General features: G+C 39.4%; 1 protein-coding gene across 1 annotated transcript in view; it reads left to right on the forward strand.

Moving 5' to 3' along the window:
- Positions 1 to 395: 395 nt before the first annotated feature.
- The window catches only part of MTMR12 (myotubularin related protein 12), a gene marked incomplete at both ends in the record, with an annotated part of 31,277 nt that continues 4,167 nt past the window's right edge, over positions 396 to 27,505 (forward strand). Inside the window, 12 exons of the mRNA XM_079548362.1 lie at positions 396 to 455; positions 6,571 to 6,625; positions 7,775 to 7,914; positions 9,616 to 9,688; positions 12,749 to 12,879; positions 13,499 to 13,592; positions 15,437 to 15,560; positions 16,660 to 16,735; positions 18,679 to 18,785; positions 20,861 to 20,985; positions 25,288 to 25,366; positions 26,991 to 27,061. Of these exons, the coding sequence (XP_079404488.1) occupies positions 396 to 455; positions 6,571 to 6,625; positions 7,775 to 7,914; positions 9,616 to 9,688; positions 12,749 to 12,879; positions 13,499 to 13,592; positions 15,437 to 15,560; positions 16,660 to 16,735; positions 18,679 to 18,785; positions 20,861 to 20,985; positions 25,288 to 25,366; positions 26,991 to 27,061 (1,135 nt within the window). The remainder of the gene's footprint in view (positions 456 to 6,570; positions 6,626 to 7,774; positions 7,915 to 9,615; positions 9,689 to 12,748; positions 12,880 to 13,498; positions 13,593 to 15,436; positions 15,561 to 16,659; positions 16,736 to 18,678; positions 18,786 to 20,860; positions 20,986 to 25,287; positions 25,367 to 26,990; positions 27,062 to 27,505) is intronic.

A 27,505-nucleotide genomic window follows, 5' to 3' on the forward strand; every position in this document is an offset into this window, starting at 1 on the left:
CCCACGGCAGGATTTGGAACTGTAAGAACTTCAAAACCTCTCTTAGCTCAGCCATTCCATCAGTGTTTTACAAGCGTGGCCACTGTCGCCGCCCTGCCCACCCGCTCAGCAGCCGCCACTCGGGGTTAATGAACGGTGCTAATTGCCGCCCAGCAGGGAGGCACTGACACGGTGCTTCCTCGGCACTCCCGCCCCACGGCCGCCAGCCAATAGAAGGAGGGCGCTCTCATGACGGACAGCCGCTCTGCCCAGTGAGCTGTGCGGGGCGGGGCAGAGTGACGCGGCGGTCGTGTTCCGTGCGCCGGATGCCGCGGCCGGGGCCTCGCCGAGGAGGAGTGCCGTGAAGCGGCGGCGGTGCCGCTGGTCGCTGGGGCGGACGGGAGGCGGCCGGAGCCATGTTGGGCAGCGGAGCCAAGGCGGCCAAGCCGTCCTTCGTGTCCTACATCAGCCCGGAGGTGCGGGGCGCGGCCGGGCGGGAGGGCTGGCGGGGCGGCGGGGCTCCGCGGCGGGTTGTCCCGCTCCCCGCTCCCGTTCTCCCGCTGGGTTTCCGTGCGGTGCGGAGGGCGGACGCTCGGCTGTTCCTTTGCTTGTCGGCGGGGCGCGGTGCTGGCGGCCAGGCTGGAGCGGCCGTTGGGCACGTGGCGTTGGTTCACTGCCCTTCAGCTCGTTCGTGCTGCCGACCGCTGCGTTCCGGGAAGGTTGATCTTGGAAACGAGTCCTTTGTGCTTGTTGTCTTCCTCGATTCCCTGTAGTCTGCGTCAAAATAACGCTTTATCTCCCGTTCTCATGATAGCTTCTGCGGGAAAATGTTTTCTTATCTTGTTAATTAGTACTGAGCAGACTGCTGAAAGGACCTTGGAGAACCCTCTGTTTTGCTTGTCCCTGACTCTGAGATACCAGCGCAGAGTTACCGTGGCCTCTTTAAGTCAACTGTGCTGTACAAAGCCTATTTCCTTATTTGTGGCAGCAGCTCTGTTTTTGTAGGTTTTTCAGCCTTGGTGACGTGCAGTTTTGGCACTTCAAAGCTTCCTTATACTCCCCAGTGAAAGGATACGAGCAGCAGGTACCAAGACTTCTTGGGTCTGCAAATACGTCCACGTGTGAGTCAGTCTTTCACCTTAGGAAAGTGGTCCCATTCTACAAATAAAGCTCCTGGAATTGAGGTAGGAGCTTCGCTTGTTAGGCTTGCTAAAAGGTAGTTCACCCTTTAAGCGAGCGTGCTGGGTGATTGTATTTCTCAGGGGAAAAAAAAGGCTGTTGGGAAAAGGTGTAAGCTGCATACATGCAGTGCGCCAAGCCACCAAACCATGGAGCGTAGTTAACCTGGTTAGAACTACTGCTGTGGAACACTGCAGCTCCTGGTGGCTGCAGGAAGGATGATGAGAGCACTTAATATTGAAAGATGAAGTTCTTAATTAACGTACCAGAGCTTGGTCATTTGTTTTTTATTTGTTCATGCTGCTTTCCTCATGTACTTAAATTTCACGGGCCCTTGCAGCTGAAGCTTTGAAATATGTAGAGGCTGACTGCTGCCTCAAAGCTGCTGTCCTTCTGTGGTTTCAAGAGCTCAATGAAACAGAGGTCAGATGCTGGCAGCAGGTAAAGCAAGTCTAACTCTTTGCTCTGTGAAGTGTTGCTGTCTTTCTGACAACCTATAATTGCCCCATGGCGTGATTACACAGGAAGCTGGAAGACTTGAATGTTTTTCAGTAGTATTAAAAATACAACTCTAGATATCTAATGAAACCCATGAAACCTGTGGAATTGTCTGGAGATATAGAACACCATGTTAGCTAGACTTAAAATAAGCAGAAGTGAGTATCTGTCAAGGAACTGTATTCTATGTGCATGTGGAAATGACAACCTTCAGGACACATTTTCTGTACATGTTAACTTCCATGTAGCTGAGTATTGAAACAGGCTGTGCTGGTAAAACAGTGGAAATGTTCCAGGCCCTTTTCTGTGGGACGTAATTTGGTGAACTGGAAACTCTCATTTCATCAAGATTATGCAATTTCCATACTAGCATAGGCTGTAGGCTGTTGATTTCATTAGCAGTTGCCTGGAAAAGCACATAGGTGAAAGTCACGTTTAGTGTCCTCCTCTGGTAGACTCTTCCATAAAGTGGGAAACAGCTGCACAGGGGCTTTGTGAGCTTAAGGCTACATCTAGATGGCATTTGATCTGATGATGGAGATCAAGCTTGCTTTAAGCTGCTTTTTTTTTTTTTTTTTTTTTTTTTTTTTTTTTTTTTTTTTTTTTTTTTTTTAAAGAAGAGAGAATTCTTCCCATGGTAGTAATACTACATGGCACGGTACAAGTAAGGTGTGAACAGAAGATGCTATTTGTTAAGGAATGGAAGTGGCTTCCGTTGTGTTTCACAGAACGTCTGGAAAAGTGGAGTTTCTGACATCTGGCTAAATATAACCTAGTTATGCTCTGCTGTATGGAGCCACAGATCAATCAGTGGTCTGTTAAGAGTGAGCCCATAGGATGTTGATATTAATGACACACTTCCCCTCAGGACAGACTTGGCTACCCTGCAGGAAATGGAGTGAACACCAGGGTGTAAAAGTCAGTGTTTTGACATGCCTGGTCATAGGCTAGGAATATTTTTCTGTGGGGACACAGAAAACAGAAGCGATGAATTACTTCACACTTCCTAGCTTTAAAACTTAGAAACTGTAAACTTATACAAGATTAACATGCTGAATCACGTCTTCCATAAAACCTCAGTTTGAATAAAAGTTGTGCTGTCAGCCTTGATTAGAAGCTTGCTCTTTATTTTGTGTATATGCTTTGAAGTTAAAATTCTCATGTTAATTCTTGTAAGAGATTAGTTCTTGTATTAACTCGTGGTATGTTCTTTCTCTAACATATGTAAGTATCAACTGAAAATGTGATTCTGTTCCATGCAGTTTCAGAGCAGCAGTAGTGGTGCCTGGTTGTTGCTTTGCCCCATCAGAGCTCTGAGTGAGTGTGGAGTCAAAACAAGATCAGAAAGGGGGGGGTGACTGCTGGTTACTCAGTAGATGCAGAGTGTGCCCTGCGGAATGTGAGTGGGACTTAAGCAGCCCGTAACTACTACAAACACTTTTTCCTGGTAGATCATGATATCTCACTGTGTGTTCTGTACTGATGGCTGTCCTGATTAGAGTGATGGGAGCGATGGGTGGTGTAAAGATTAAAAGTCTCCTAAGTAGGCAGCTGGGCTGCAAGCTGACGTGGGGGAAACCAGGCACTGAAGTCAGAGGAGATGAACAGAACAATGTGAGGAAGGAGGAAAGGATAAAAGATGAAACAAATGTGGAAAACATGTGCAGTGATCTAATGGGTACTTGGATAATGGAGCTGTGAAAGGAAGGAAAACAGGCATTTGGAGATTATTTTCAGTACTGTTATTTTGATTAAAATGTGGTATCTCTTCTGTTTTATTTGGAATACAGGATGGGGTTAGACTTGATCAGAAAATAGTCTTTAACAGGAGGCTGAGTGTAGTGAAGTATAGTTAAATTAAAAAAAAAAAAAAGTCCACAGCATGCTTCAGTATGACGTGGAGCTTCCCTGCAGGCTATTTAAGAAAGCCATTTAACAACATTAGGCAACACCTGTCTATTGAAGCAAAAAGTCCATGGGGAGCATGTTGTCTGCAGGGCGGTCACAGTGCAGTCAGCTGAGGTTGGCTTGGATCAGTGAGAAGGATGATGCTGAACAAATTGCTGTATGGTGTGCCATGTCAGACTGCAGTTCTGTGTACTCTGAAGTTACCAATCATAACAGCATCAAATGTTGGTGTGTAGCCTCTCACCGTTTACTCAGATAACCTGGAAAAAGGCATGCAGAGTATGATGTACATGTACGTGGAGAATGTTTGTACGATGTTCAGTAAAGTGGAGGTCTTTGTTTCCCCCCTTTCTAAGGCAATCCAAACTTCCTGCGTAGTGTCCTCTACATGTCTTTTATATATCATTCCTAATAGGGCTTTTTGTGTTGTATCTTGAGTAAGACGTGTGAAGATGCTGCTTGAGGCGCTCAGAATGAGGACACTGCAGGTGAAGAAGCACCAGCACAGAGGTGGGGGGAGCTTTCAGTGGTCGTATACATAAATGCTTGCATGTTTAACTTCTACAAATGGTTGAAAGTGAAGCTTCCTGTGGTCTGAGTGGATTTTATAGTTTGTTGAAAAGGATAGACCTGCTTCTGCTGCTTTCTTTGCTTTTGGTTCTGTGCTCCTTTGTCCTGTTCGTGAACTGGTTCAGCTATCATTAGGCAGTAACAATAAAGCCAAGCACATGTAGAGGCTTCCTGTCTGGTCTTACAAACTGTGAATTACCTCACTATGTAGTCACACAGACCTGGGTTTAAGAGAGTGTGAACTGTACGGCTGTGATTGAACAGGTGTTGAGGGGTGTGCCTTGTCGTGGCTATAGGCACTGGTCAGTCCTAGGATCTGATTGTCCCAAACTGGAACACTCTAGAAACTTTGAGTTGGTAAAGAAGAAAGAGTAGCTAAACTGAGTTCAGTACAGCTTGTACTCTGTCCTGTGGTTAGTTAACGACTTTTCCTCAGATCTTTGCCTTGTCTCTTAAAAAGAGCAGCATGAAGAAATAGAATTCAATGTTTAAGTGCCCTTCTTTGGGAAACAAGTGCAGCAGAATGGATTCTTCGGCAGCGTTCAGCTGTTCATTGCTTGCATATGAATGAAAACCATTTTTGCAGGATTGCTTTTGGGAGGGAATGCAAGTGTTGACTCTCATAGATCCCTTGTTTGTGGAGTTTCAGCAGTGGTAAGCTGTTACATAGGAATTCTGCTTGTAGTTAGTACATCATTCTGTTTGCTGTTAACTGGCGGTGGAGTTGCATTTTTTAAAAGCTGTGTATGTTTGACTGAAGTCTCTGATTTGCTGTGGCGCTATCTAAGTAAAATTCCTGCTGTTTTCAAAAGTCAACTAATTTATCCTTTAACTGCTCGTGTCATGGGGACAAACCATTTTGAACCTGTTATAAAAAGCTTTGTTACATTTTAATGGATAGATGTTAGCTCAAAGGAATCCTTTGGAGTCTTTTTTCTTTTTTCCTGTAATTTTCTGGCAGCACTGAAAAAATGGTAGATGTAGTGTGAAGGGTAAGTGATTTATGTATATGCACAGTAGTTATTACATTCTTTGTAATCTCTTTGAGGCTAATAGGAGAATGCCAAGTCAATATACTTCTTATTGTTCAATAGCAGTGATTGTTGGTGCACAGTTTCTAAGTGAACTGTGCTGTACTTAGGTACACGTAGTGATATAGGATGCATAACTGTAAAGGCACTGGAAAACACATTGCAGAGCTGCCAATGGTGAAGACCCAACATTAGAAAACCTCGTTTCTTCTCTGAACGTGGCAATGTTTGACCTGCGCTGTATTTGTATAGTAGCTTGTAACTTCCATTAAAACTGCTTGTGCAAGAGCCTGTCTTGGAAGTCAAAGCCAGCAAACTGTGTTCTGTTTTCTGTGTAGCTGCCAACTGATTTTTTTCTTCATAACACCGCTGCTTTTTTAGAACCTTTACCTCTGTTAGCCTGCCTTGAAAGCCTGCGGTTCTCATAGTTTCCTGGTATTTTTAGTTTTACTGTGCAGCTGTAAAACTCTTTTGAGCCTTGAGAGCAAATGTTTATATGCATGGTAAGTGGAGATTATTTTTGTGCTCTCAGAGCCTTTTTTTTCCTGTTGCTTATGTCTCCTCGCGATTGCTTGTCTTGATTTGAAAAATCTGACTTTGGATGCTGTCAGAAGCTAAAATTAGTGTGCTTACTGCTGTGGCCCTGGGGGTGGTTTCCAGTTAACTAATAGTTTTCCACAAAAACTTGAGTGCATGCAAAGTGACTCTGACTGCAGGAGGAAGTCTGATCCGTCTGAGCAGGAAGGGTGCAGCGTGTCCTGTTTAATACTCCTTCAGCTGGAGATGTTTAGCCAACTATCAGCACCTCAAGGCTAGAATAAGGAATATTGAGGGTTGAATAGGTTTGTTTCACACATTTTGAGTCAAAACTGAAGTCCAAATATCTTCTGACTTGTGTTTCCCCTTGCTCTGGGATTCTGAAGTCTATTTCACTATAATCTTAGTGCTGTTGAGTGACTTGCAAAAATACACATAAGAAAAGTGAAAACAGCTAACGAAGGATGAGGAATTAAAAACTACCAAGGGTGCATTATAAACAAATACTAGTTATGTGGAAGAGTTTCCAGTGAACTCTTGGAGGCAATGTAACACTACGTTTACACTCATCCATTTATTTTTACTGAAGAAAATTATGCTATTAGTAATGCTTATTTTTTGTCTGTTCCTAATCAAAGCAATTTCATTTTTGAAGTTTTCAACATTGTGAAACTATCTAAAGGCCAGCTGTCTATTAGATAGATCACTAAGTGGAAAAAGTGTACTGCAAACTTTCTCTTTACCTTAAGAGAGGAAGTACTCTCCCCAGCTTTAGTTTTCCTGTTAGCTAGAATGTGAGTGCAGTCATGTACAGTGTATGTTAAAGGTATGATTTCTGCGAAGAAGTAATTATTCTTCTTCTCTCTAGGAAATACATATAAAGGAACCCATTGAAAAGGAAGTAAATCCTCGTTTACTACCAGGTAACTGTGCTTAGAATTAAATAATAAAAGAATTATATAAGAGTTATTATACGTACACTCATTTGTGTACCATAATTACCCAAGTTACATCCAAGTTGAGGATGGTAAAATACTTGTTTGTGGATTACCTCCATGCAGGTTGAATATTTTAAGTATCTATCTGTGTGGATTATTGAGAATTTGTAAAAAGTTGATGTATATTTTGTAGAGAACAGTACCTTCAACTAAGATGCATGTAGAAAATAGTCCAAACTTCCATTTTGTCCTGTTTCTTTAAGGTGGTTTAGGTTTTTTTTTTACCTTCAAACCGAAGGCCTCGTAGATACTAGTGAATCTAGTAGATACTTCTATGTGCTCTCTTTCCACTTTTGAGCTACTTTGGCCTTTCCCTATCTCATTCATTGCTATGAGTCTTCTAAAATTTACATTTGTTTGAAAATACAATCAGTGTTTTCCATGGTTAGGAAAGATGAGAATGCTAAGACAGAACACAAATGAAAGCTTAATGTAGTATTGTTCTGTCATGTTTTCTTTCTAGAAAAGAGTAGTCTAAGTGTCTGTACTTACTAAAACCTGCTTTGATTTTAAACTTAAAGTTGTGTACCTGCTAACTTAGAGATTAAAACTTCACTAAACATTTTTGTAACTTGTTTGAGAACTTTAAAATAGTGTGGGATGTGTAAAATTTCCAGTAAAGGCTGTGGAAAACTAGCTGTGAGAACGCTGTAATAATTAACTCAGATTTTTTCAGCGTTATTAAAGTTTAGTGGTGTGGAAAACTGGGAGTCTTCAGTTAGCTCATTGACTGTATTAACTGCTCTTTACTGGGGTTTGGGTTTTGTTTTTCAAATATACAAATGTGTAGTGGCTCTTTATTCTTCAGCTACTGGGCCATGGTCAAGATGCTTCTCATTACAAAATATGCTGTGTTCAGCTGAACCACATTTGGTTCATCTTTAGTTGTGTTAGTAACCTGAGAGACTCTCTGGGTACTGATTTCAAGAGTTTCCTATTATTTTTTCTGTAAGTACTTCAATATCTTCAGGCATACAGTTACAAGAAGCTGGAAAGGAAGTAAATGCTAATTTTAAGATGTACTGAAATAATGGTACACATCAATTGTTACAAGTTAATGTTTGTTTTATACAGGTGAACAGCTGCTTTGTGAGGCAAGCACAGTATATAAGTACATACAAGAAGATGGATCAAATCGTGGCACTTACGGAAAACTTGTGTGCACAAACTTCAAGATTGCTTTCCTTGATGACGATTCTACTTCAGATGATAATGTAGGAAGACAAGTCTTCTTATTATGACCAAACAGACTCTGAAGAAGTATAGTCTCTTTGACTAAATAAATTTACTTTTCCTTTATATAAGAATGAATATATATTTATATGAAGTTTTAATGGTGCTAGACCTGTGTTAATCAGTCTGCATCTATTTGATCCATACATATCCTGCCTCAAGCTCAGACTACTTCAGTGAAAGTATTTGAAGTTTGTATATGGATATTTATAACTAGATGTAGTTTAAGTTTTTATTTTGTGAATCAGTAATTATGTTTAAGCTTAAGTTAAAAGAACAGAATGGTTTGAAAGCTAAATCTACGATTAGTTTAAATCTTACTGCTTGGGAAGTAGCAACTGCAAAAGTGTCAACATCAAACATATTTCTAATGCTGTATAACATTGGGCTTGAATTTGGGTTGCATCTACAGAACCATTTTGCAGTTCCTAAAGACTGGGTAGGCCAAAATACAGTGGAAATCCTCAAAATAACTGCTGTATGGCTCAGTAAAGCTCTGCGTTATTCCACTCAGGGACAAGTGTCGACTACAAAGATTTCAAGCTGACAAATGTTTTAAAAGCTAAAACATTCCCAGTTCTTAGAAATAACTTGTCTAGTTTCCTTTTCTTTGGTATTCAAATTGAGTCCTCAAAGAGGGGTATTAGTGCAACACTTCTTCAGGTATGCTGGGGCATGTGAACCTGGTCCATTTAGGTGTTGCAAGTGTAGGAAGAACTAATATGTGGCTCTTAGGAGTCCCAGATCAACTTGAAAGTGAGTGAGATGTGTTGATTGCAGTCAGATATTTGGGGAACAAAGTTTTAGGGAATTTAATATTGAAAACTAAGGCTTCTAAAGCAAAATACGAGGTTTTTCAAACCTTCTGAAAGGAATTTGGACAAAGCTGCACAGCCATTCCCACAGATCCCATGAGATGTATTCTAAACATGGCAGTGACCTTGCTAATTTCTGTTCTGTTCTCAGCTTGTTAAATACTGGATTTATAACAAGCTGAGTCAACAAGTATTTCTCAGTGTAAGTTTATTGTTAGTCACCTATTTCAGAGTAGTGCAGACCTGGAAATAGTTTGAATGAGCTGACTTTGTTCACAGCTATATGTTACTTGCATATGTAGTGTACACAAGCCTTCTGGCACTAGTATTTTGTGGCATCACTCAAGTTCTTTTTGAATCCTCTGAATTTATGGAAGGTGAAGGGAGCCTGACAAAATTGGCTTGTGTGACTTTATTTTGCCTAGTGATAAGTCCAATTCTTATGTTGGAATAAGTGTCTTGAGAATACTTGGGATATGCATTCTTTTAAGACATTTTCTGTTTCCTGCCAGTTTCCCACAGCAAGGAAAGAGCTTGGATTACATAAAGTTCATGTATTTCCTGTTTACGGCAGTGATTCTGGTTTAAAATGTGACCTTCAGTAGAAATGTGTGCTTCAAAGTTACTTGGAAAGTAAGAATGATTGTAGACATGGTAGAAACTAAAAATGATCTTCAGCTTATGTACCATGCCTGTGTAACTTATGTCTATCTGTATTTTAAGAGCTGTTTCGTGTTTTGTCTTACACAGCTTACAAAAATAAGAGTGAAACTGGTATTGCAGTCTGTGCCAACTACACACTTTACTTGTGAGAAGTGCTAGTTCTTAGTAGAGCAAGATTTCTGAGATTTTTTTCTTGTGTTCTAGGAGCCACAACTTAAGAATAAGATCATTGGAGAAAATGACATAACTCTGCAATGTGTAGATCAAATCTATGGAGGTAGGCCAGCTCTTGATTTAATGTGTGTAAATGCCTTCTAATTCTTGTTCTGTACATATCGTTTTTAGAAAATGAATGGAGTTCCTACTTTCAAGACTAGGTTGGGTAATCTGGTTTATTTTAATGATGAAATGACAGATAGAAAATCTGCAAGATCCAGTTCCATCCCTCGTGCTTGTCTGCCCTAAACAAAATGTAGATTAATCAGTTTCTTCAAAATGCATTTATTTTTGGTGAAAAATGTACAAAATCTCTGATTAAAAATTGTACAAATATCTTATTCTATGTGTCAACTATTTCCCATAAATATGAAGTTAAAAATTGATTTAAGCAATTGCATTGTAGAGTAGTACAGGTCCGTAATTCCGGAACGCCTTTTGTTTGTACCTAAGGAAATTTTGTTTGTTGAGGCTCTTGATTTCTTCAAAATGTCAAAAGTGTTAAAAAAATGAGCTTTTACTTTACAAGTCAAAGTGATGTTTTGCAGCAGAGCTTATAGGTATGTCTATGTCACTTTAAAAAAAAAAAAAAAAAAAAAAAGTAGGCATAAGACTAGTAATTTGTAAGCAGACTCTACTGAGCAGCCTGATTTTGGATTAGTGTTCAGAGTATTTACAGACAGTGTGTGGATTGGTGAAGGAGTAGATGAGGGAGAGTATTGGTGCGTTGTTATTAAAGCGTTTGGTTTTATTTCCAGTGGCCTTGCTGATAGTACTTGAATCATAGAATCACTAAGATTGGAAAAGACCCCCAGGATCATCCATTCCAACCATCCACCTATCACCAGCAGTACTCACTAGACCATATCTCTCAACATAAAGTCCAATCGTTCCTGGAATACCTTCAGGGTTGGTGACTCTGCCACCTCCCTGAGCAGCCCATTCCACTGCCTGACCACTCTTTCAGACAAGTAGTATTTCCTAATGCCCAGCCTAAATCTCCCATGGTGCAGCTTGAAGCCATTCCCTCCAGTTCTGTCACCAGTTTCATGAGAGAAGAGCCCGACCCCCAGCTCACTACAACCTCCCTTCAGGTAGTTATAGAGAGCAGTGATGTCTCCCCTGAGCCTCCTCTTCTCCAGGCTGAACAAGCAGCTCCTTCAGCTGCTCCTCATAAGCCCTGTGCTCCAGCCCCCTCACCAGCTCTTTTGCCTTTCTTTGAACCTGCTCCAGGGCCTCAATGTCTGTCTTGCAGTGAGGGGCCCAAAACTGGACACAGTACTGGAGGTGCTAAGTACTGACTGGCAAACCTGCTGGCAACACCATTTCTGATGCAAGCCAGGATGCCATTGGCCCCAGGTCCATTTCCTCTATACAGTCTTCAGCTGCTCCACCCCAAGTCTGCAGTGTTGCCTGGGGTTGTTGTAACCAAAGTGCAGGACCTGGCATTTGGCCTTGCTGAACCTCATCCCGTTGGCTTCAGCCCAGCAATCCAGCCTGTCCAGATCCCTCTGCAGGGCCTCAGTACCTCCAGGCCGATTGACACTTCCTGCAACTTGGTGTCATCCGCACACTTACTGAGGGCGCACTCAGTGCCATCATCCAGGTCACCAATAAAGACATGGAAGAGCACAGGCCCCAGCACCGACCTGGGGCACACCACTCATTACAGGTCACCAGCTGGATTCAGCTCCATTCACTCTCTGGGCCCGGCCTTCCAGCCAGTTCCTTACTCAGCCAGGAGCATACCTGTCCAAGCCATGGGCTGCCAGCTTCTGCAGGAGAATACTGTGGGAGGCAGTGTCAAAGGCCTTGCAGAAGTCGAGGTAGACTACATCAGCAGCCTTTCCCTCGTCTACCAGATGGGTCACTCGATCATAGAAGGAGATCAGGTTGGTCAAACAGGACCTGCCCTTTGTGAGCCCAGGCTGGCTAGGTCTGATCCCCCGGTTGTCCCGCACATGCTGTGTGATCTCCCTCAAGACAATCTGCTCCATAACCTTCCCTGGCACATAGGTCATGGTAACAGGCCTGTAGTTCCCCGGAGCCTCCTTACAACCCTTCTTGTAGATGGGAGTCACACTAGCAAGCCTCTAGTCTTCTGGGACCTCACCAGTCAACAAGGAGTGCTGATAGATAATGGCAAGTGGCTCAGCTCTCACCTCAGCCAGTTCCCTCAGCTCTCTGGGTGAATCCCATCCGGCCCCATGGACTTGTGACAGTCCAGCTGGAGTAGTAGGTCTGTGACTGCGTCCTCCCGAATTGCAGGGGGTTCTGTCTGCACCCCAGCCGAGACTACCAGGTCAGAGAGTGGAGTACCCTGAGGATAACTGGTGTGACCTTTAAAGACAGACATAAAGAAGGCATTCACAACCTCTGCCTTTTCCTTGTCCTCAGTGGTGACATTCCCAGCCTCATCCAGTGAAGAATGGAGGTTCTCCTTAGTCCTTCTCTTACTGTTGATGTATTTGTAAAAGAGCTTCTTGTTCCTTTTTACCATAGTGGCCAAGTTGAGTTCAAGCTGGGCTTTTGCCTTTCTGATTTTGTCTCTGCACATCTTAACAACTTTGTATTCTTTCTGAGTTGCCCGTCCTTTCTTCCACAGGAGGTAGATTCTCTTTCTTTCCTGGAACTCAAGAATAGCTCTATTCTTGAGGCTCCAGGAGAAAAAGAGAATTGAAGATGCAAAAATACATATTCACAAAAGGAAGTGAACAAAGGGCTGTCTTGAGGGATTTGTTATGGTTTAAAATAAACAATTTTAAAATAAGGTTAACTAACACAGTTGTTTAACTCTCAAGCAAAACTACTAAATTATTCTTGATGTATTTCAAAACTGAACTCATGCTGTCAGAATGAACAAAAATAAACACTGAGCAGATGGTTTGGCTGTTAGTCCAGTTCCTACCTTGTAGCAAGTAATGTAAGTGGGCTTATGTTAAAGCTGATGAGTGCATCAACCCACAACTTTCAATATTGTTGTAGCTTGCTTGTTTCAAATTGCTGAAACGTGGGGTTGAATTAGTTTCTCAGATTTTGCATGGGCAAGTAGGGATAATGTTATTAATTCATGGTACTGTTCTTTTTGATAATTTTTTTTTAAATCTTGTTGATTTTGCAGTTTATGATGAGAAAAAGAAACTTCTAACCGGACAACTGAGAAAATACCCAGAGAAGCTAATTATCTACTGCAAGGACCTTAGAGTATTTAACTTCTGCCTCAGATACACAAAAGAAGAGGAAGTAAAAAGAGTAAGTATAGGAACTTCATGTGTTCCATTAACCATTTAAGCATGGTTTTAGGTGTTAGTTTCTTTGTTGGGGGTTAGGGAAGGATGAATTTAGTTCTAAGAAATCCATTTAAGTTGAAGTGTTTTGTGAGCATTTCCAATTGAGAGAGACTTCTTTAAGACAGCCTTATTCATTAAACATTTTTACATACAGTAGTTAAAAAAATAAAATGTAGTTGCACATGAGGATAAATGGAGCTTGAGAGTGGTATGTATAATTAGCTTCAGATCCAACAAACTTGTAAAGCTATTCTGTGCTTATGTGATACTATTTTACAACACTGTGCACTTCAGTCTTGCTAATAGTAAAGCAGTTAGTTTCCTGATAATTTGAGGTTTTTTTTAAATGCAAAACTAAATGAGTCAATCTATAAATTGAACATGTAGAATGCTTCTCAGGGAGTCAGGTAAGCATATTGTCCTGAACACAAGGGAAGCCCTTCCAGAAGTTACTCTTCAGCTGCTGTAGACAGAACCCATAGAGCAGTTTTGTTTTAAACCTGGGAGAGGGGATTCAAAAGTGATGTTGTTTACACTGACTGTTTAATTAGTCTGGGTGTTAATTTTTGGTCCTTTCCTAGATTGTCAGTGGCATAATTCATCATAGCCAGACTCCTAAGCTGCTTAAACGCTTGTTTTTGTTTTCTTATGCATCAGCTGCCCCGAACAACACAGGTAAATGTTCTTGTATTTTTAGATGGTATCTGTTGCATGCTGTTAGTTCCTAAAGCAGTCTGGGATGCTTAGTAGCTGAGTTTGTACTTGGTTTATGACTCTACCTGATTAGCAGTCTGCCTCTGAAGATTCGTTTGTCATGCATTCTTTCACTTTGTCCTAAAAATCTTAAAATCATCTACAGTTGGTCTTTGTGAATGTCCATGAAGTTGTGCAGAATTTTTGCAAGCAAGATAACATCTCTGGATTGAAAACTGTTATCAGTATTTTCAAATGCTTTTCGTATGCATTTCTCCAGGGTGCTCTCATCTGGAACATATTTTGCTTATTTTATTACTCTTTTGTGTAGAATTGCAGCGAACCAAACTTCCTGTTCTTAATTTTTTAAATTATTACAGTTGCAATGGCCACTGACAGAGAATTTCCCCTTTCTCTCTTATTTGCAAGCATTCTACTTTTCCCAGGCAACTACAAAAAAACCCATAGGTTCATTTACTGAGGTTCCAGTAATTATCTGACTTCCTTTTTGCTGATTTATTACATACCTTTCCCGTTTGATCAAACTTTGCTGAAAAATATAGTAATATTCAAAGCTTCAGATAAAAGGTTATCAGTGCACTTCTTAGTATTCACTGGTTTTATCTTCAATTGAAGCAGTAGTGTTGTTTTAAGTTAACCTGATTCTTGGTTACATGCTGCTTTTCCAGAAGAAAGTTTTCCTTGTACCCAAGATGTTAAATGGATACTTATCAAAGTATTTCATGCAATTACAAAATCATTGGATCAGGTGAAACCTTTGGATATCAAGCAGTCATATGCCTTTCCATCTTCTCCACTCTGCCCTGCACCACTCGGAGTAGACTCAACTACAGCAAATTCCTCAGAGTTGCATCCAGTTGAGTTTTGAATATCTCTAAGGACAGAATCCACAATTCTGGGGCAACCTATTTCATTATTTGACTGCCCTCATTGTTATTCTTATGTTATGGAATTTGCTGCGTTCCAACTTGTGCATACTGCCATATATCATTTCACTGGATACCTCTGAGAGTCTAGCAACAAATTCTTAATTCCTGCTTCTCCCATCTTCCTCATCAGGAGTTTATATGTGTTGAGATCCCATGGAGTTTTCTATTCTCCAAGCTGAATAATCCCAGCATTCAAGCTCTTAACTCTTGTTTCAGCAAACCCTGAGTGGATCTTCAACTGATTTGTACAGTTCCTGTCTTGTACTGAGGACCGCAGTGCTGGATACGTTGTTCCAGCAGTGGCCTCTCCAGTTCTGAATTGAGAGGAATAATCAGCTCATTCAGTTTGTGGGAAGTGGTTTAATTAATGCAGACAAAAAATACATTGGCTTCCTTTGGTGCAAGGGCACATTGCTGGCTTAGGTAATTCATCTGTAACTGCTATTCAGTTTCAACTACAAACATCAGAAGAAGAGGTTTCTCCAGAAAGAGGCTAAGTAAATGTGGAAGAAACTAGTCTTTATTAGCACTGCAGTTGTATCTTCCGTGGAAGTTCCAGCACCACTTATCGTTTCAGTTTTGCAGGATGTTTAATTATGACCAGTGTCCAGAACAATTGACATTACTCCGTAAATTATGTGTCTGTTGAATTAGAATTGTGGGTAAATCAGACTGCTGTTGTAACTGTTGCTGAGGTGCCTAAGTGGAAGCATGGGAAAAGTCTTAGTTGAAATGATTATGGCCAACCGCCATAATCAATTTTCCATTCTTACTAAATTCCTCAGATGCTGTATTCAGTGTAAAACTCATAGCTGTGATGAAAGAATGAGCATTAAATGAAATGCAAAATCTGAATTAACATAATTTGTCTAATAGATGGAAGAAACCAAACTGTGATGTTTGATACTCTTGAAGACTGGCGTGATGAGTTGGAGCGAACAAAGGGGAATGTGCAATACAAAGCAGTATCTACCAATGAAGGCTACAAAGTCTCCGAAAAGTAAGCTTGCCATGTCTAATAATGAAATTTAGAAATACATCTCATTCGTGCAGAAAATTAATGCTTGGCATCATAAGCCTGATTTTTAGCATCTGATTTGTATTTTGTGTTATAGTATGCTTTGACCTGGGAGGTTGTTTTATGCAATCCTTGCTCAAGCAGAATTAACTTCCAAATTAAGTTTAATCACAATAGTTCTGATTATCTCCAAGGATGAAGAACACCACGTTAAAGTGGAACTGAAATAATGTGGGTCTAGTATCTGTACTTTATCACACTTAACCAGCCAGCATGACACTTGTTAAAAACTCAAATCACATGTAGTTAAGTTTTTTTGTTTTTTGTTTTTTTAATTTTTGGGTGGAAAAAAAGTAACTGGTTTAAAGTATATCAGCGAGTGTGCTGGTGGAAATTAAGTTATTGCTCCAATAGTGGAAGGTTAGAGATGTATATGCATTCCAGTTTAGCTAAGAAGTATGTTTGAGATCTGTACAGTACATTGTATACTACTGTTCAACAGTCAAATCCTGTAAAGTTTCATAGATCTTGGAAAGAAAGTCCAATTTTCAAAGTAGAGCTAAATCTTAATTACTCATTCTGGATCTGCTTTGAGAAATACTTATCATGGCTTGTGTGGTCCTTAAACATAAGTCATATCTTACTGGAATAATATTTACATTGGAAACTCATGATATATTAAATGACATCCTTGAATTGTGACTCGCATGGCTTACAAGATGAAGAAATTGAATTAGTTATCTAATATTACACGGATATGGTTGAAACAGCTAGTAGTGTGAGAACAAAGACTGCCTTAATGACCATTCTTGGATGTTATAATTGAATGTGGGATTTAATTGCAGCCTTAGGAAGCAGGGTAGTGTTTCAGTGAAAATGAACAGTTCAGGATTGGAAAAAAATATTAACAAGCTGAAAATTTTATTGAGGACAGAATTATCTAGTTGGAAAGATTTTTGTTGCTCTAAGACTGAATACATAATTAGCATGTGGGCTAAAGCACACGCCAGAATTAAAGGAGTTTGGAGATTGTTCTTTGTTCTGTTCCCAACTGCATGAAACTTTTTTTTTGTCATCTTAGGTTGCCTTTGTATTTTGTTGTTCCCATATGCGTTTCTGAAGAGAGTATTTTGAAGTATGAAGGCAGAGGCATTCCTGTAAGTATATATGCATGTGTGGCTGAGGTCAATAATCATATTGAGATGATAAAATTCAACTAATACTCTGGATGTTAATGCATTCATCTTCAAAACATGTTTCTAGCAGTTCACATTTAGTTTACGTAGCCTATAGTAAAGGAAATAGATTCTGGAAAGAGAGGTGCACGAGGTGTTCTGTATTCCCTTGAATGGTGTGAAGCAAAGAACGTAATCTGCTGATTCACAGACCTGTTTACTTATATCAAATATCTAACATCCTATACTCTGCACGTACTGTTCACTTGTGTTTCCATCAGCCTGTGTCTCATGAGACTGAGTGCTGACTGTTACCCAGCTGGGGCAGGATGTAGGGCTGGAAATGCATTTTGGATATAGAGGTGAAGACCTGCATGTGCAGGTATAGTTGAACAGCACAGTTAGCCAGTTTGAGTACTGGTAAATAGTATGTCTGTAACAGTGCAGCATTTCTACAAGGCCAGTAGGGGGAAAGAGAAATCAAGTAATTCTACCAGTCTCAACAGAAAATGAAACTATATATAAATATAAATTATATTTTACTACCTGTAGCTGGATTTGGTTTCCTGGCTTGCACCACTCTTGAAGAACTGGTAAGACAGAATACAGACAAGAAGCAAAGTAACCTCACTAAGGATATTTGACCTTAGTTGCTCAGTGTCTATCAAATTTGCCAATTAAAAACATGTATACTTATACTCTTAATCAGTTCATGAAAATAGTTCTGTTCTGTCCTGTCTAATCTTTACTTTCTGATAGTGAAGATCAAAATAATTTAAATTACTTGCCTTCATTTGACCAGACAATATAAAGAAGCTTTTTATTGCACTTTGCGTTGGTTAGAAGCTTAGTAGAATTCTTATTTCAAATCCTCTATGGGAAGCTTGTGTTCAAAATATCTTGGCTATATCTACTCTGATGGGACTCGAGAAGGTGCATAGGGAAGTGAGAAGCTTTGAGGACTGACCTCTTGTAAAGAATACTTGTAACAGTGCAGTTTGTTTTATGAGGGCTGTTCCAAAAGTAATGCCCCCTATTTGATTCTGTCTGCCCACAGTGTCAGAGACAGTTGTTGAGAGTATGACTGTAGAGACTGAGCCTTCCCAGCTAATATTGCTTTATGTCTTGTTGCCATGCCACTGATGGCAGCGAAGGTCAGATGCCATTTTGTCAGGCTGCCAGTGGAAGTGCATATGAAGCAAAGGTGTGTCATCGAATTCCTCCATGTGGGGAAAAATTGCAGCCATCGATGTTCATTTGCACTCACTGAACATTTGTGGACACCAAACGTTGGATGACAGCACAGTGAAGCTGCAGTGGTGCCTTTTAGCAGTGGTGACAGCACAGTGGGTCACCTCCCCTGGTGCAGATTTTTAAGTGTGGCATGCATGCTTTTATTCATCACTTGTGAAATGCATAGCTAATGGTGGTGACTACATAGAAAAATGTGTTTTGTAGCTGAAAATTTGTTCTATTAATTAGTGTTATTGTGCTCTTTGTAACTTGCAATTCCTGTGAAAATAAGTAGGCATCACTTTTCTGTGTGCTGCACAACCTGTGTAGCTGTGGAGCACATGTTTAATGTTTCATGGGCTTAGTTACTCTTTACGTACAGTTCATGTGGAAAACCATGGGAGTGTATATATTGTGAGTTATTTTGTGGCTTAACTACTAGAAAAATACTACTATTCCTGATGACTGTTGAGTTATTTACAAGAGCCATCTTTAGCAGATCTTCCAATGTAAATAGCATACTGAGGCATGTAATTGGGATGCAAATAGAGAAGAACTTTGCTATTACTGAACTGTGAATACATAAAACATTCAACAAAACACAGCGTAAAGAAATTTCCTGTAATGACTCAGTCAGCTACTTTGTATGAAATGGTTTATCAACTTCTATCACAGTAAATGTCTTTCTGCAGATTTGGTGTTGGTCTTGCCATAATGGTGCTGCTCTTCTCAAAATGTCTGCATTTCCCAAAGAACAGGATGACAGCACTTCACAAATGCAAAAAGCCTTCTTGGATGGGTCAGTAATAGCTATTCTGTCCACAACACTTTGCTTGGTATGGACCTTGCTTCTCTTTTTCCATATATGCCATATCTTTAAGCTTGCACGCATCAGAGCTAGAACTAAAAGTAGTTTACTGTAGTGAAATGGGTTTAAGTCCTTGGTCTAGTAGCATCCCTGGTCAGTTGTGCAGGACTGTAATGTCATTACAGACTTACTTGCAGAAATATATAATACCAGACTAATCTCTGTACAAACCATCCTTCTTAAGTAAGGCAGTGCCAACTCTGTAGTTCTTAACTACAGTAGTAGTATCATTAATTAATGTTTGCAAGTGAATGAGTCCAAACTCTTCATCTCTAAACATGAATTTTTTTCAGTTGAGGTAAATCTTTGTAAAATCAGCTGTCTTCTCAGCTGGTTTGTAGTAGTTCATTACAAATGTGTTGGTAAGACTTTTTTTTTTTTTAAGCTGAATTAGTGAGTTGGTGCAGCTCAGCAGTTTGAAAAATGTGAAAGCTGAGATAAAGAGAAGAACACAGATGCCTGCTGATGACTTGCTGCTTCCCTACACCCAGCTTTTTTTTTTTTTTAACTTATTTGGTGTCGTGAACTTATCTAATAATTTGCTCCTAAGAGGTGAAGTCAAGTCAGTGTATATTATCTGCTTCACCACTAGCCACTTGTTTGCCATAGATGGGAGCCTGTTAATCAGAGAACTAACAGATAGTAACTTAATTTGGCTCTTTATTTTTAAATACAAGAAGTTCTTAATTATATTTCCATGAGAGAGGCTTCTGACCCTTCCTACAGATTCTCAAGCATTTCCTTCTGAAATGGGGAAGTTTGTGTGTTGTGGCTCTTAATGCTGTTTCATAATATGGAAGTAGAGCTAACAGTAAGCACTAATAAAGTATCTACTGATATTCTGATCCTTATCTGTGGATTCTGAACTTGTGGGCAGTTTTGGTGTTTATGTATTTTTGCTATGGAATGGAGTACTGATAGTTTACCACTAATATTTCAAAATACAGGTGCAAGATGTCCATAAGGATGTGTTAACGTGTCACTGTAATGGGAATCTTAACTAAGTCACACAGCAGATGTATATAATTGACAGCATATTTTATTGGAAAGGTTTTAGAGCCGAATATCCTGCCACTAATCGTTTATTTCAGTTTGGAAGAATTGTCATAATTGACAAGTTAATGCTTTTGCTTGATGCTCTTCTGGTCTGATGCATCCTCTAGTAGATCTGGTGACCTACATTTCTCAAAGGTACTCCTGTAATTCTTATTTAAAGCAGTCTTCTGTTTTACAACAACCAGGAGACAAAATACTGTCCTGTGCTGACCCATTGCCTACAACTTCTGAATTATAAGCTGCAGTAGCTTTTGCAAAAACTTTACAACAAAAAGTCAGTGTAACAATAGCTATTTACAAAGTCGATGCTTAGTATCTTACTCATACACAAATACACAACCTCTGGAGCATGAGTGAGAGGGTCCTCTCTGGTTCAAACCAAAGCTTACCTGGCCTAACATTTTTCTCCCCTCCTAGGGGAAAATGCATGTGTATAGAGAAGTACAAGGGAGGGGTATACTGTCTTGTTTAAGTTGAAGTCTCATGTCTCATGAACAGATTTGGTTGCTAAGTGCCAGAATATAACTTTGTAGAAGTCAGGGAAAATTGTGTCTGCTGGGAAATGTGGGTGTTTCTATCCATCCTCTTTCTGGATTTGCCTGTAAATAGTCTTCTATTAAAGTAATTTTGGCGTCTGTTGGGAAGACAATGCCTACTAAGGAAGCAGTAGTAAAAATCAAGCAGTCTTTGTAATATTCATAAAGTGCACAAATATGTATAGGCATTACTCTTCTCAGTGTGAGAGGTCAGAGCAGCAAAAATTTTCATAAGCTTGTAGGCAAGCTTCCAATCAGTATGTAGAATTTCATGGAGGCCACTAGCTTTTGGGGATCTCTGTCTCTTAGTCTTATAGTGATTTCCCAAACTTACTCATATTAACTTTGTATTTAGTTGGTGCATTATTTGACATGTGAAGCAGAAGGCTTTAATCTCTTGGTGATTTGATATAGAATCTATAGGACAATTAGAAAACCTCCTTATGAACTCCTGAAGACAGACGACTTATCGAGCAGCCTTCCATCTCTGCAAGAAATCCAGACTGCGTACACAAGATTTAAACAGCTGTTTCTGATAGGTACGTTGACCTTCAAAGTAGTCCTGTCTCTGAAATCAGTGAACGAATGACAGCGCTGTTCTGTGTCTAATAAAGGTAGCCCTTCTCTTGGTGCCTTATTTTCTGATACTGTTTAAATGCAGACTTATCGGTATGTAGCTAAGGACTGTACCCATGACTGGCAGGCTAATGGGTATCTGTAGTTCTTAGACTTATCTCTTGCTAAGCAGTCACAATATTTGAAAATCTCCTTAGAAGAGCAGCTTTTACCGAAGTTTAAATGTTCAGTAGTATACATTAGGTGGATTGCAATTGTGACAGACTTCAACTTTCTCTGATACACTGAAATTGAACGTTTGATGTTAAGATTTTTTTAATCCTTTGGGTTGTATCAAGTACTAGTTTAAATGCTAACTTTTCCCATAGACTACTGTTGTTGGACATAAGAAGCTGACAATCATTGAGGCACTGTATATTTGCAGCATAGCTTTAATACATGATAGCTCTAATGCCTTTTGGTTTTATATGTAGAATGTAGTGGAAATTGATTGCAAATTAGTATGGATAATTTCTGGTAAATTTTCTGGAAAGGTTTTTGATACCAAAGAGAAAGGTAGGATATGAGAACTCATCAGAGGTTCATAGTGAATATTTCTTTTTCCTAGAATGTGCTCTCAAAATCCTTCATACTACTCAAGAGCTAAAAACAATGGGTTATAATTTCAATGTAGTTATTACTGTCTTACACGCCTATGAGAAAAAGACCAGCTTAAGTTTAAGACATGTGTATGCCTTTTAATCAGAAAGATGTAGACTCGAAAGAAGCTGAACAAAGCAATAGCTCCCCTTCTTCTTTGCATTTAGCCTAAAGCTTTTGCACTCTTGATCCCAAACTTGACGGCACTGCAGCCTTGTTATCTGCAGACGTGAATGAGCTGTTCAGCTTGTCATTCTTGTCTGATGTACTTCAATCAATATGAACTACTGATTGTCAGAATCCTAGCAGCATCAAGTCACAAAACTGGAAAACCAAGAGCAAACCCAAAGTAAATTATTTCTGAGAGTAGTTCCACACTGCGTGTTTGAAAAGTTCTGGATTTTTGGTTCTGAAACACTTACCTGAAAGACTTTCTAGCTAAACAGCTGACATATCATACTGAGTCTTCATAGAGGCCAGAGCAATGCTCTTAAGTGTCTCCACATTCTTATACTTTGTGTAACTTGTGATAAACAGGAACTGAACTCAAACTCTAAATACATGATACTTCAATGGATTACTCACGGAAATTAGAAAAATTCTTTTAATCAAGAAAAAAGCACAGATTTTACTGTTCCTTCATAGCTACCCTGTCATCTTTTAAATGATGCAGTATTCTTTTGAAATTCAAGTTTGAGACAACAAACATGTACAGGAAGCTCAGTAGTGATAAAATGTGTAGTCAATTCTTGCTGGGAGAGCTAAGATAACAGTGTTTGTTATATTCTTCATCGAAAAATATGCATAAAATTAATATTCAAATCTATAACAAAATGCAGAAGTGCAATATTAAACAGTATTTAGCTACAACTTCTGGTCTATCTGCCTGGTTTTCAAATCTAAGTTAATCACTTTCCAATTGAACACAATCTTCTATGTGTAGCAGCTGCACAGAAAAAGAAACATTCAACAATTGAAGTATTGAATAAATATCATTGGGCAACACTGTTTAGGCTGCTAGTTGATCATTTCACTCTTCTGGAGTGTTCACCATGCATTCTGCACCTGCAAACCAGTACTTAACTGCAAGACCACTACACCAGTAGTGGTGTACATTGGTGATAATAGCTGAGTGAACTTGATTCTGGAAGGATCTGCCTTTGAGTTTGCATTATAAAATATGCTCTAACTTCCATCTGGGCTCTCACCTCAAAGTAATGCTGCCTGATTTCAGTAGCACTGTCTCCAGGCAATGCGTATAGTTCACCAGTGAAGTAATTCCTGCTGCCCTTTGTTGACAACTTTGCACTAACAGATGTCCTTTTTGGAGTTGATGCACCACTGTCTTTTTTTTCTTTCCCTTCCACTTCTTTTTTTTGCCTTTGCCTTCAGTAGGTTCCTATTCAACATCAGGATCTTCATCTTTCAAGGTCAGATGAGATGAAGTGCTGTAAATTGAACATAAATGCCTAGTTTCCAGAGTTATGGGATCTAAGTATTCTCCTGCCACAACTTTGCAAACTCATACTCAAATTTTCATATACTTGGCTTCTGATCTTATAATGTACGTTCTGAAGTTTTAGTATAGTCCATCACCATTCGTTTCCATGGCATTACTACTCTAGAGCAAGCCAAATAACATTATCTTTTCTTTATTCTGGTACAAAGCAATCAACTTTGCTGTTTTCTTTGGTTGTTCTCCAGTGTTATGCAATGTCAGAGTTCTGGCCTGGCTCGTCCTGGTTTCATGACTGATGGGATGGAGGGACCCACAGACCCATGCCTTAGGAGAGGGGGAAGAGGGGTAGGGAAAAGGTAGGGAGATGGGCCTAAAAACAAAACAGTGGCAACAAGTGAAGGGAGAAAACTAACTTACTAAATACAATAGCAGAATGCAAGATAACACAATATAGTACAAAATAATTGGAATTGAAGCTAATAAATAAAGTGAGAGAGAGAGTGTCCAAAACCTAGGGCCCTAATGTAATGCTGAAGGCGAGACAGCCAGGGAGCACACAGTGCAGAGGTGAGCAGTGACAGAAGGGGCAGTCTCGTGACTCGTGAGCAGTTTCATCTTTCTCTCTGAATGGAAAATGGAAATGTAACAGTTGTGGGATTTGTAGTTCTTCTCTTCTGAGAAAAGTATACCCAGAACCACTGACAATCCACAGATGTGGAGCATTAACTCTTTAACTCCCAGTGCTGTACGTGATGTTACCATGTGGAATACCAGTCACAAAAATCATAAAACCATGATGTGATTATCAACAACTGGACACGCTGCCAAGTCTATCTCTGAATCTTTTATGCACTGGCAAAAGCTTTGCAGCTTGGAATACATGCCTTATCTGGGAGAAGCCCACTATTAAACAAATAATATTATCACTTACTCCTGATTTCAGCATTGTGCAATGCTGAAAACGTTGTGAATTTATTTGTCTGACAACCTATGAGAATTTGACAGTCCCTTTTATGTCCAGTGACTGTGCATCAAGTCCCAGCAACTCCTCAGAACATTCCAGGGCATTTCTGCATTGGCTAAGCTGATTCTGCAGAACTTTAAGTTTGTGAGCTGCTTGCTGCTGAATTGGCTGTGTTCTCCTCCATCTCATTCATTGCAGGCTAGAGTCTGTCATATTCTTCATCCAACTGGCTGTGCTCAATTACTGATTGCACCAATTATTTTGGAGGCTTTTCCAACCTAGAAAGAGTTGTCAGCTGTTGGATCGGACTGCCCAGGGAGGAGGTGGAGTCACCGTCCCTGGAGGTGCTCATGAGATATTGAGATGTTGTTCCAAGGGGGACATGGTTTAGTGGAGAAACATTGGTGGCAGTTGGATGGTTGGACTGCAGGATCTTGGAGGTCTTTTCCAACTTTGGTGGTTCTGTGGCCATATAGGCCTAGAGAGAGCTTTCAGTTTCTTAATATTGATTATGCAAAAAATAAAAGCAGTAGAAATTTAGGTTGTGTGGTTAAACACTGGTTAAAGCTACAAACATTTTAGTGAGGTTCACAGGAATTATGACTTCCTGATATGACACTGGCCTCTGGTTGATCCTAGCTATTCTCTTTTTTTATGTGCTTTAATGCTACTTTTTTTTTCCTTTTTTTTTTTTTTTTTTTTTTTTTTTTGTCTTTTAACAGTTCCAGTGAACTGTTTAAAACTTTTCCTGGTATTTTTCCATCTCATAAATTTTGTCTAGCCACCTTTTTACAACCCATTTGTATTTCTGGTTTCAGTGTTAGTCACTTTCAAAGTCCTACCTTCTTATGATAAGATTTACATAGATCATACTTTAAAGTCAAGACACCTGAAATTCAAATCATAAGTAATACTTTGTCTCATCTTATTAAACTTTTCCCATATTGCCAACAAGTTTCTTTCCTTGGTTTGGTTACTGTGCAAGTCTTCTAAAAGTCTTCTTGCTACAAAGCTTTTACTGGTATTTGCAAGACTACTTTACTTCCTTGTTTAGTTATAAATCAAGTGTCAGCTTTAACAGTAGCTATGATTTACTGACTCAGCATTAGTTGTTGTGTAATCCTTTGTAACTGAGAAGTAATATAACGGATGCCTATTACTTAGTGCTACTTATGAGTAAACTGCTTTTCTTGTTTTGTTCAGATAACAGTACAGACTTCTGGGCAACTGATGTGAAATGGTTTTCATTGTTGGAGAGCACAAACTGGCTAGAGATCATCAGGTTTGCTATACCTATAACTCTTGTTTTCAGATTGCTGCTAATTGAATTTCTAATTGAATTTGAATTTTGAGGGTTTTCAAAAATTTTCTTTCCTACTGGAAAGGTGAAGAACATCTTCATATTTCAGGAAACTAAGGCAATACTACGGTCCTATTTATCTTATTTCTACAATATAGTTCACCATTTCAACAATGCAGAATTGTGTGAAGCACCCCACTTTTAAAAGATTGGGAGAAGCAGCAGATCGTTCCAATTACAGTTCTTTGAGGAAATCTCTTAAAACTATATATCTATAAATTTCTTTCCTGTACTTAGCTTCTTTCCAAACTGAAGTATTCTTTCTTTCTTGCTTGAAACCTGTTCCATGTCTCTGACTTGCCTTGCCATTCTCTGTACTCTCTACTTCTGTAATATCCTTTAGGATGGGATGAACTGCAGTATTCAAGATGTTAGCCCTCCACAGATTAATAAAATGACAGTTGTTCTCAGTTTTGTCCCCTTCCTCTCCTGATTGTTCCTCAAGTTCTTTTTCTTCTCTCAGCAGTCCACAGTGAGTAAGTCTTGGAATGGTGTTGGCTGGCATAAGGCTTGGTGTAGTGGAATGTTGAGGTTCTTTTATTTGTTTTCAGTGTTATTTTGTGTTGTCTGAATTATCTGTTGGCTTATTCTGTGATCAGCTTGTTACCATGAAGTACTTCTTCAGCTTTTTTGCAGTGAGCTTAACTTCATTCTGTGCGGAATAATAATCAACAAATACTTGCATTGATTGAATGAGAGGTTCTAGTGAAGGTCATATATTGGGAAATCTATTGACATAACTCATAATTTAGCTAAAGTACATACCAGCCCAAGTTCCTATCCTTAGGCTGCTTTGAGACTGGTCAGTTTTATACTTGGATGCAGTTACTTTCTGAGCCTATTCTTGGCTCTTGAAGTCAGTAGGAATGCCTTCTCAACTGCGCTGAAGAATCTGACAGCTTTACAATTAGAGACTAAACTGTTAGCTTCTGTTAGTGGCCTTATCAGTTGCAAGAATCCTCATGTGCATACAAACATTTTCAGAAAATGCCAACTTCATGAAGAGTTAGGACTAGAAACCAGTAGAGTAAGTCTATTTTTACATGATCTTTAACTCCATTCAGTCATCTGTGTTTAATGATAATCTCTGAGTAAGCATTGTCTGCATGCTTACAACATCTGATTGCTGGTCTTCCCCTCTGTTGCTCAAACAGAGGTTGTGGGAGAAACATACCATGTAGTAGGTTGGAAAATAAGTGAGGCAGTGTACTGGGATAAAGATCTGGATCTTAGCAATAGAAATCTTCAGTGTACGTAATGATTCGTACAGATTCAGAATCAAGTACTGTATGATGTATGTACAGAGCTAACAGTGGAAACGCACGATTGATTGTCAAATGAGGATATCTTCTGGAAGCTTGATGTTGAAATTAAATGCTTCATCTGTAGAAGATGAGTGAAGTTTTATATTACAAGAATAAGCAAGTTTCAATAGTATATTTTAACTACTTTTTAGGAGGCTACTTTAAAACAAAAAAGTAAACATCTTAATAGCTAACTAGCTAACATCTTAATAGTTAAACTAAACTTTTCTATACCACAATAGGCGAGTCTTGAAGAAAGCTATAGAAGTTGTTGAGTGTCTGGAAAGGCAGCATACAAATGTCCTCCTTATCGGTAAGAAATTGATGAGATTATCCTATTTTATATTATTTTAAATTTCAATAAACTATCTTATTTATAGAAATAGTTCTGATTTTTCTTTTTGAAGTTCTTTAAATGTAGCTTAAGCTGTCAATTCTTAATTATGGTAGAAGTTGGTACAATTTATAAGTGTCTGCTACTTTAAGAATGCTGAAGATCACACATTCCTGGAAATACTTTCAGTAGTCTAAAAACAAAACAAGCAATAGGACAAACAAACAGGAAAAAAACAGAAGGAAACATTTAATAAGCATAGTTCAAAGCTAAGAGGAATACATTACAAATGAGAAAGCTGTTCATAAACTTTCATGCAAGTCATACTGTCTGTTGTTTATGTTCTCATTTACTAACTTATTTTTAAGGTCTTCTGCTGTATTTTGAGATTGAAGAGAGGAGATGAGCTTCACACAGAACATT

Source organism: Tetrao urogallus, assembly GCF_951394365.1.
Source record: "Tetrao urogallus genome assembly, chromosome: Z".
NCBI lineage: Eukaryota > Metazoa > Chordata > Aves > Galliformes > Phasianidae > Tetrao > Tetrao urogallus.